We start from the raw sequence: 9,791 nt of genomic DNA, 5'->3' as shown, positions 1-9,791 counted from the left end.
ATGCATATACACATACATACACATAAAGAAGCAACAAAAAAGAACAAAATATAGTTGAACTACAAAAGATATTAAGAGGAAGCAAAGAAAGTGAATAAGAGAGGAAACAAAGTCATACCAATAGATGAGTGAGGAAAATAATGAGCCATGTGGATGAAATTATTACCAATGGATTTAAACTAAGTTGAAAAACAAGTTAATGTGAGCCATTAGATTGGTTCAATCAAAAGTTGAAGTACAAAACTTATATCCTCTTCTTATATAAGTTATAGATATAGATAATCCTCAAACCAGCATTTTATATAATTAATTTTGATTGCCCCCGTGACCCCCCTTCCTAAAATGCATCAGTGCCTGCATGTGCTTGGACTTTTCAAGAAAATATACATATGCAGACCATTCTTTTACATTTTATTACTACTATTTTTATAATTACAAAATTAAAATTATCTAATTACTCCTGTAATTTATCACTATCCCCGTTCCTCTCTAGAAATTTGTTAAACCCTTTCTTTTTCCTGATAATAAAGGTGCCAAATATCATTGTATTTGTCGAAAAATCTCTCTCTCTCACACTTTCTTTTTTATTTACCAAATTTAAGATACAAAACTATTTTCATATCAAAATCGCCAATTGAGTTTTTTGTCGCAATATTATTTAGATTTAACTATAAAAGTTTTATTAGTACGAAAATTCCTGCAATCTTTTGCTTCATGATAATATGCTATTTGTTTATTCCATAATGATATCTTCTAATGAGAATAACGGAATAAGGACCATTCAATTACAATAGAATAATATAATATAGGAATAAAATAATTTATAAAATATATATATATATTAACATAACTCTTTTTGTCACTCTCTAAATTTATAATTTGACATGTGAATTTTATTATCTTATTTTCTGTTTAAATAATAATATATTATGTTATTATAATTTATATGTCAAATAATAAATATAGAGTGAAGAAATAGTGATACTAACATTTATCTTTTACAAAATATTAAATAAATAAAGTTTTCAAGGATTACTCATTGACGTCTTTAAGAGCATATATATATATATATATATATATCTACGGAATTGAATAAATTCTCTTTTTTATGATTAGGTAGGACCGGCAATATGGGTCACGATACGACTAAAAAATGACACGAATTTTGCAAGTTAGGGTTGAGAAAAAAGAAGTTCAGGCTAAAATTGGGTCGACCTAAAATTGACACGAAAAACACGGGTCAATTTTAGGTTGGACCCGCTTAACCCGAACACGACACAAAACTCGTAAAAAATTAAAAAATACATATTTTTCATTTCATATTTTAAATTTTATTATGAACTTGTGATATCATGATAGTTATACTCAAAATCTTATACTATTATTTACTTAATTTTAACGGATGTTATTGTAATTTAGTGTGTTATGAATTTTAAGTTATTTTTCATATGTAAAAAAATAAATAAAAGTATACAATTTTCGTGTCAATTTCGGGTTCACGGGTCAATTTTGTGTCACGGGTCATTTTCAGGTTGTGTCGTGTCGTGTCAATTTGTAAAGTGGTCATGTCGTGTTCGTGTTGCGGTTTTTAAAAAATTTCATGTCACGGGTCGTGTTTAAGTTGACTGCAAATTTAAAAAGAAACGATCAAAACACGACACGTGACACGAATTGTCACCCTTAAATTAAGAGTGTTTCCATGGCAAAGTTGTAATAAAATACAAAAGAAAAGGGTTTATAATCAGGTTTTAATTTTTTGAGAAGTGGAAGACAGGCAACAAATGTAGAAGTTAGAGAGTAAGAAAGAGAGTGACTACACGTCAGATTTTTTTTTTTTTTTGTTTTTCACTTTTTTTCAAAAAAAAAGATAAAACGATTTGAAAACAGTGTTTGACACAATTAAAGATAAAAAATAAAAATAAAAATAATTTTTTAATTTAATGTGAAATGTGAGAAATGAAAAACGACTTTTAGTTATTTTTTATTTTTTATTTTCGTTTTCTCTTCTCTCAAACAGAGAGACATTAATGAATTTTTTATACTGAAAATAATCTCTTGATAAAATTACCAAACGCGTTTTTAAAAATAATTTATGTCTGAGATTAAAAACGTTTTTATTTCTATTTTTATACAAAAAAAATAAAATTATTTTAAAATGAGTTTCAAACGCACCACAATTTTAAAACGTGTAGAAACTAAACAAATCCGCCCACAGTGTACCAAAGACACGAAACATTAAACGCAATGAAAACATGCGTGTTATAAATCACAATATAAGGAATAAAATGAACGATGGTATTGTAAATTTTTGCTTAATTAGCAGTACAGATACATATACATATCAAATTTAGGCAGGTCAAAAAGAGAACCGCCCCAATGTAGAACATGCTTTGTGAGTCGTGACACACAAAACGGTCCTACATGCAAGTACTGTCAGTGATAATCTTCAAGTATATCTGTATTACTTGTATTATATACGTTCTCTGGAACTAAATAATATATCGGAAAATTACTTAAGAGAGGGTGATGGCGTGGGAATTACGATCACTAAAAATACATTTCCCGAATGATGATGATGACCTAATGGAATGAAAAGGGAGAAAATTAACAATTCCTTTGCAGGTAATTTTCCTGAATTATTGGCATTTGTAGGGTAAGTAATGTTGCAGGCCAAAAAAGTTCTTATCTGTCATCAGGAGGTAGGGTAGGACTTTTGGAGCACATATCGATTGCATGAAGTTCTTTCAGGCGAGTGGCTGGGTTGCATAAACCTGAAAATTTTGCCATACTTTCTGACGTTAGAAATCGCTCAATAGATAAGTTACCAATCAGATCACATGAAAGTCATGACATGGTCATGACATGGTCTAGCTATATGGAGAATGCATCAGCGGCAAGATTATGCGAAACAACCCAATTAAAACGGAATATTTGCCATGGAACTATTTTCCGAAAAAGGTCACTAAGCTACATGATGCTTTGTTTACATACAAAATTAACTTTTGCGCCTAAAGCATGAAATATCCTGATAAATCTCACAAGATCGGAACATATTTAGCTTAACAACCGACAATGAATCAGCTTGCTTGCTTCAAAATGTACAGATACTCTTATATGGTAAGACTGCCTTCTTTTTGCAACTTAACAACGAACATGCTTTTAACCGTCCAGAACAAAACCAAGAATCTTTTACTTCTTGCTTTGTTTTATTTACTCGTTGTCAAAGAACCAGAGCTTCTATCAGACTTTCTTGAAAGATGATTTTACCTGAACATTTTGGGATATCCCAAACTGCAATTGATGTTGGTGTGCATCGAGGGTCGCATAGTGCCCGATTGTCTTCATGCTGAACATTCATGGCAAGCATCCAAGATCCAATCGTGACGTCCTCATTACTAAACATTCTCAAACTGAAAGCTAGAAAATAAATCCACTAAGAAAAGGGCAACCCAGCAGCAAAAACTAGAACACCAGAAAGCTCGAAATTTCATGGGATCATCACACAGATTTGTGCAAATGAGATCACCTGTTATTTCTAGCAGTTGCCAATGATGCCACCACCTCAGCAGACAGAACATATATAGGACCATAAGCATGCTGAAAGTACTCATTTCCAAGTAGATGTCCTGATATCTCGTACCTGAAATTTTGTACTATTTAACCATCGGCCAAAAAAACAAGCGCGCATACATATATTCCTAAAAGTAATGAACGCACCCAAGATTAAAAGGTTTCAAAGAACCCAAAATACCATTTCAATTTAGGGTCAGTTATCACTGGTCCTTTCTTCATGCATCCGATATAAGTTTGTGAATGCTTTCTCTCCTTAGCTAGAAGAGTAGCCAGTCTATCTGAAAACTCAAAGAAAACATAATTATTTCTAGATGTAGAACGTTCTAGTCAAAACATTATAACATCCCACGCTCTTCAACATACCTGGACGCAAATAGATGTCATCATCAGCTTTGACATAATAGTCTGCTTCAAAGAGTGCAAAAGCAGCTTTGAAAAATGCCAACCTACAAAGCAGAACAAAAAAGGAACCCTTGATACACCTTACAGAACATATTTATCGCCTTCAAAAACATCTAATTTAAACAAGAAACTCTCACGTTTTGTATGGAAGATTTGCATATTCTTCCTCAGCGTCAATCAGCATAAAGTCTTTGTACTTATCTACCTCTTTCCTAAGCTGTCCTATCTTCTTTGCATCTTTTGTCCGTCCAATAACAAACCTGAAAGCTAAACCAGTAGCTTGTTCCAGTCTACAAAGACGACGATGAAATGAATATATTAAGCATTTCGAGAACTCAATGAATTATTCTAAATTACAAATTCATACGCAGATCCTCTGGCGGAAAATATATAGTATACGAAAGTAGCAAATTGGGAAAAAGAAACACGAAAACCAAAGTTTTAACCTTGCAGATCATAATCATTAAGTAATTGCTCGATTCAGTTACAGAGAATGATTTTCAACTATAAATTATCGAAATTTGAAGGATAAGAAGTCTGATTGTATTGTACCTCAAAAGCCCGTCGGGATCGGAGGAGAACCAAGTGGCGCGCAAAGCGGCTCTGCGATCGGCGCTGCCGAAGCCGGTCTGGATTCCGACGAAGCCAAGAAGCTTAGGCCGATCGACCAGGCCTCCATTATCGCCGAGCTGTCGAGAGTTGGAAGCCGAGTAGAACGAGCGGAAAGTGTCTTCGGCGTTTCCGCATCGGAAAATGGGGAGAGGAATCGGGCGACGGAGGACCGAGACGGCGAAGATCGTTCCGGCGAGGCCAAACACGAGGCAGATGACCGGGAAGACGGTGATTGGAAAGGAAACGGCGGGTTTTAGGGGCTTCAAGGGTTTGGAGGAATAGGAATGTGAAGAAGAAGAAGAGGAGGAGGAGACTGGAAGTGAGTGGGAAAGGCGGTGGGAGAAGAGTGGCATTTTGGTGAATAATGAGGCTCTAATTAATATATATATAGTCGTAGTATTTGGCGGGCTTAAACATTACAGTCCGTCTTTCCTGCTCGTTATATAAGGCAATTTACTAGATCTGAGCCTTCTTTTTTGGCGCTAAACGACATCGATGATATAACACACCTTACAAAGATCTAGAGGCGTAGACTTTTTTTTTTCCTTGGTCTAAAGTGCCACTCTACTTGTAACTGAACAAGTAGAGTGAAAACTGAGAATTCCTTTCAGTTGAAGTATATTTGTCCCCACTTGCAACGTGAAAACTGTAACAAGATTTTAACATTAACATGATAAAACCAGAACACCTCTAATCAAAAGACTTAACATCAAAAAGATCCTTAAGCTTTTCTGTTTCTCTTGAAGAATTGAATTGTATTCTGTATTTTAACTATATGGTGCGATAGCAATAAATTCAGTGGGTAGAGTTTGGCAAATGGGACCATTTCGGCAATCTCCCTGCTAGCTCGTTAGGAGCCTGGAAGCCTCAAACAGGACCGTTTTCCGTACACACAATCAATTAAAATTTAATTACAAACAGCAACAAGGTAAATCTGCTAGTCATGATCCAAGGCCGAGTGCTTCTGTTTGTTTCTGTCTAAAAAAACTTCTAGATTCCTTTCTTCTTTTGCTTGTCTACAACCTTGTATTCCTTTCTTCTTGCTATCAGTTCCCTCTTAAGAGGAAGAGAGCAACAAAATACAAAGAATCGTTGCATATATAATTACTACACCATGAAACATCAAAAGAGGGGGAAAAAGAAAGGGAAAAGAAGACAATAACAACAATTAAGAACAAAATCAAGCCCAAATAGCTAATGAAGACATCAATCCAGCGCCTAGGAAAAGCATTAAATAGGATGCCACTTGCAGCCTAAAATTGCAGCTCATCCTCTTGCTCAAAAAATCAGCTGCAATCAGGTCCACCAAAGCCATGTAGACTAGAATCCCAGCTGACAAAGAATCCAAAATGCCTTCAGTAACCAATGCTCCAGTGCTATACGGGTTGTAGAAAGAAGCAATGGCAGTCCCAATGCCAATCCCCGCGGGAGTAGTTATCGCGAAAAAGCATGCCATTATTGTGGCCGAAAGGTTCTTGAATTGGGCTTGGGCGATGCAGCCTCCGAGGGCAAATCCTTCGAAGAACTGATGGAAGGATAATGCAGCAATTAAGGGTCTTATTGTACATGGACTCTGCGAGACTCCGAGAGATAGCCCGATTATAACTGAATGTGATACAATCCCAAGTTCCAAAACCTACATAGTACATACAAGAAAACAATTGCAAATGCGCAGAAAAAGCACATGGATATTGGAAGGCATAAACTGAATATAGAAATGGGTCGGTTCCAAAAAAGAGCAAATCTTCAAAGATGAAGTTTTAAATACAAGCATTTCCGGTCATATGAAAATAGCATCAACAGTATTTGACAAAGTTTTCCTTCAAAGACTAGACGTTTGGAAGGGGGATTCGGCCCCTGATTCGAATCATGATTCGTGACTCGCTACAATATTTTCTCTCACAAAAAATACACGTAAATAAAAAATGGTTCTAATCTCATGATTCTAATATATGAACCAAACGTCTCCGACCTAGACCCCAGATCTAATTCAACAACCATTGTCATCCAACCAAGCTGGCCAATAATAACAATCGTCAAAAAACTCAATCCTTTTTTTTTCTTTTTCACAAAACCCATAAAAAAACATATTATTGATAGGCGATAGTTTGCATTAGTCAACTCTGCTTGATCAAGAATATTCGATTTCCAATGTCAAATTTCAATTTTAATAACTCAAAAGTCAGAAATGCAGTATGGCAAGCAAAACGCCATTTTCCATGCAAGTAATTGCATTAGTCAAACAAAACAAATGGTACTTCATGACCAAGCGACCTAAAGCGGGGCTTAAGCCCACCTCACTCACAACTCTTTAGCATTAAGAAAATAAAAAACGAGGGTCCACCCAAGGCACATCTATTATTCTTGACCATCCACAACTCGGGCCTACTTTCATGCCAAAAGGATAGAACTTTTCGCAGGGCCCACTTACTAATACACTTGTCATGTTCTCAATTCTCATATATGTTTCCTTGTCAAAGTCATAACTTCTTTCTGCCCACTAAAGAAACAGTACAACAAAAGAACTCCACAAATCAGCAGATAAAAAAAGTAAAATTGCACCAAATGCCCCACAATTAACGACAACAACAATCAAAACAAGACAAAGATACAAAGAAAAAAGAGTTGTGTATTTACCTGAGAAACGACGACGTGCCTAACACCACCTTCCTCGTTCCCATCCCCCAACCCATGCGAGTGCCCGTGGTCATGCCCGTGCCCGTGTGAATGCTCCCTCACGTGCCCATCACATGCACCGTGCTCTTGAGCATGACTGTGTCTATGGTGAGCAGCGTGCGCATGCATTCCCACAATGTGCATACCGCCACCCTCTTCTTCTCCGAACACCTTCCCATTCCAATCATTGGCCTGAAGCGCAACAATTCCGGTTTCGCCACCCGAATCATCCGATCCGACCCGAGCTTGCTCCTCGCTGCTGGGCCGGGCCAGCCCTTGCTTCTTCTCGTAATACTGAGTGCCCATAAAGTCAACGAGTAAGGTCAACAGCGAGGCCATCATCGCGAAGAACCCACAGAAAGGAAACTTAGCCCACGGGTACTCGGGCAGGCAAGGATTGGATAGCGCGTCCGACCCACCTGAGAGCATGTGGACGAACCCGGTGGCGAGGATGACGCCGGCGGCGAAGGCCTTGGCGGCGACGAAGAGGCAGCCATCGGTGCGGAGAAACCGGCGGTGCTTTCCAATGAGGGGAATGGCGACTCCGGCCACTCCGGAGAGGAGGATCGAGGCGATGGCGACGAATTTGAGGACGCGCGCCGCCGATTCATCCCGGCATACCTCTAGCTCCGCGCTCTGGCAACTTGTATTCGCCATGGAATGGGAGATTGTCTGCAAAAACGAAGCTTTTCGCGCAATAAACAGAGCAAATAGCAAAAGCTCAGAATCATCTTCCAAAAAAATAAAAAGAACAACTCCTTTGTGCAAAATCATCAAAGACACAAACAGAAACCTAGATTAAGCCTCATTCATCAATCGTTAAAGCCACAATAAGAAAGAACAGATAGTTTCGACTCAATTAGGACGTTACAATAATAAAATTCAAAATCTGAATTAGTAGGAGCGGCAAACATTCATCTTGAAGAAATTTTCCGGGAAAATCAAATAGCGAATCCAAGAAAATTTTAAATCTTCACCTGCAGAGGCCCGAGCTTTTCCAAAGACTCCTCGGAGGCAGAGAAACTGCCAGATATCCTGAGTATAGAAAAAGAAATGAAACCAAAAATAAAAATAAAATAAAAAATAAGCAAAGGCACCACCGTGAATGGGGGAGAAGAGAAATAGTTGTAGAGAAAGATGATAGAAAGAAAAGGTATTTTTCTCGAGAAGCGAACCTCAGCAAAGAGCATATTAATGTAGGATAAAGGGGTTTAGCAGAGGAACACGAATCTCGCGATCGGTGGTATATATGCAAAAACATGAAAGGAGAGAGAGAGAGAGATCGATATGAGATCAGAGAGAGCACAGTAGAAGAAATGTTCCGCAGCAGGGGGAGAGATAGAGAGAGAGAAAGAGGGGGATTAAGAGAGAGTGTCGACATATTTTGACGAAAGGGAGGGTAACTGATAGAGGTGGACGTTATACTGGCGACTTTTTGCAAACAAATGAACGCAATAGTGTCGACACCACGCTTCATTCCCTTCTTTTCCTATTCTTGGATCGTATGTTTCTTTTTTTACTATTTTTTTTATTCACATTTTTTAATATCACGTGTATATTTAGATCTCGTTCATTTCATCAATTTAAATTTAAAATTTGAGTTTTATTACAGTAAAAAATTCTCAAAAACAGTTACGTCTAACTATTTTATTACAGTAAAAAATTTTCACATAAAATTACATATCAACTCGAATTAAAAACTCGAATCAACAACTAAATAAGCTCTTAAAATGTTATTAGACCGCCACATTGTCGGCCATTTTTTTTTATTCTCTGAATTTTTAAATGAATACGTAGTTTAGAATCTAATTGATAATTTTTTTTTTATATTAATTGATAAAAACTAACTTTCTATTATCAATAATGCGTAAAATAGGTTTTTAAATCTACAATTTTTGACGGCGAATTTTGATTGTTTTGTGTGTCATATTTGTAAACTTTTAAGGCTGCTTTTCTTTTTCCTATCTTTTTTATTTTGTCTTTTCGCTGTGTTTTTTAGATTGTAATAATAAAGATTTTTTTTATTGATTACTTATTATATAAGAAATTATTGTCTTTTCTATTTTTATCTCTTATACTATAATTTAATTTAAGAAAGTTAGGACATATTCTTTTGTTTAAAAAAATTTAAAAAAAGACAACTCAAATTCTAATTTTATTTAAGTTCATATTTTTTTAAATTTTAATTTTATTTAACTTTACTCAACTTTATTTAAATTATAACTTCAACTCAAATTATAACTTAAATTTAACTCAAAAATTACACTTAAATTACACTCTAAAAAGAACAATCCATATTTTAAAAGTAACACTAATCAATCCTTTGGAAGCCACACTCGTTTGTTTATGTGGAATAGAAACTATCACAATCAAGCGCCAAAAAAAAAAAAAAACACTGGTGGCAGGTAAACATGACGGTAAAAGAATGACGTTTCTCTTATCAATGATTCCTCTTGTTTTCATTGCTCTACTTATGCCTCTCAATTGGGCCCTCTGAATATGGAGGTCTGTTATGATTTGAAGTGTCC

The 9,791-nt window shown here is 36.0% G+C and overlaps 2 protein-coding genes across 3 annotated transcripts; both read right to left on the bottom strand.

Annotated features, from left to right (window-relative positions):
• Positions 1 to 2,296: 2,296 nt before the first annotated feature.
• On the bottom strand, positions 2,297 to 5,119 carry LOC21402442 (probable beta-1,3-galactosyltransferase 12). Of its 2 annotated transcripts, XM_010098762.2 has the most exons (7): positions 4,528 to 5,114; positions 4,113 to 4,265; positions 3,937 to 4,019; positions 3,752 to 3,851; positions 3,527 to 3,640; positions 3,268 to 3,410; positions 2,297 to 2,771 (listed from the first exon to the last, which is right to left on the bottom strand). In XM_010098762.2, exons 1-7 carry the CDS (start codon positions 4,938 to 4,940, stop codon positions 2,683 to 2,685), a joined length of 1,095 nt encoding a protein of 364 aa, XP_010097064.1. In that variant the 5' UTR covers positions 4,941 to 5,114; the 3' UTR covers positions 2,297 to 2,682. The 2 variants fall into 2 exon arrangements, with proteins under 2 accessions (XP_010097064.1, XP_024021822.1); XM_024166054.1 differs by lacking the exon at positions 2,297 to 2,771 and having other exon boundaries at positions 3,309 to 3,417; positions 4,528 to 5,119.
• A 435-nt stretch (positions 5,120 to 5,554) lies between these two features.
• LOC21402441 (zinc transporter 4, chloroplastic) lies at positions 5,555 to 8,676 on the bottom strand. Its single transcript, XM_024166034.1, has 4 exons — positions 8,439 to 8,676; positions 8,241 to 8,298; positions 7,225 to 7,949; positions 5,555 to 6,223 (listed from the first exon to the last, which is right to left on the bottom strand). Exons 1-4 carry the CDS (start codon positions 8,451 to 8,453, stop codon positions 5,768 to 5,770), a joined length of 1,254 nt encoding a protein of 417 aa, XP_024021802.1. The 5' UTR covers positions 8,454 to 8,676; the 3' UTR covers positions 5,555 to 5,767.
• Between the last annotated feature and the right edge of the window lie 1,115 nt (positions 8,677 to 9,791).

Source organism: Morus notabilis, unplaced genomic scaffold (assembly GCF_000414095.1).
Source record: "Morus notabilis unplaced genomic scaffold, ASM41409v2 Scaffold804, whole genome shotgun sequence".
In the NCBI taxonomy this organism is placed as follows: Eukaryota; Viridiplantae; Streptophyta; class Magnoliopsida; order Rosales; family Moraceae; genus Morus; species Morus notabilis.
This window is presented reverse-complemented; position numbering and strand designations above follow the sequence as displayed.

Excerpts from the sequence above, each read along its gene's own strand:
- LOC21402442 (XM_010098762.2), bottom strand. The coding sequence starts at position 4,940 with ATGCCACTCTTCTCCCACCGCCTTTCCCACTCACTTCCAGTCTCCTCC. Across the intron at positions 4,266-4,527 it reads GATCCCGACGGGCTTTTGAG|ACTGGAACAAGCTACTGGTT; the intron begins GTACAATACAAT and ends TCGTCTTTGTAG. Across the intron at positions 3,411-3,526 it reads GCAACTGCTAGAAATAACAG|TTTGAGAATGTTTAGTAATG; the intron begins GTGATCTCATTT and ends TCTAGCTTTCAG.
- LOC21402441 (XM_024166034.1), bottom strand. Across the intron at positions 7,950-8,240 it reads AAAAGCTCGGGCCTCTGCAG|CTTCGTTTTTGCAGACAATC; the intron begins GTGAAGATTTAA and ends TTGCGCGAAAAG. Across the intron at positions 6,224-7,224 it reads GGCACGTCGTCGTTTCTCAG|GTTTTGGAACTTGGGATTGT; the intron begins GTAAATACACAA and ends TGTACTATGTAG.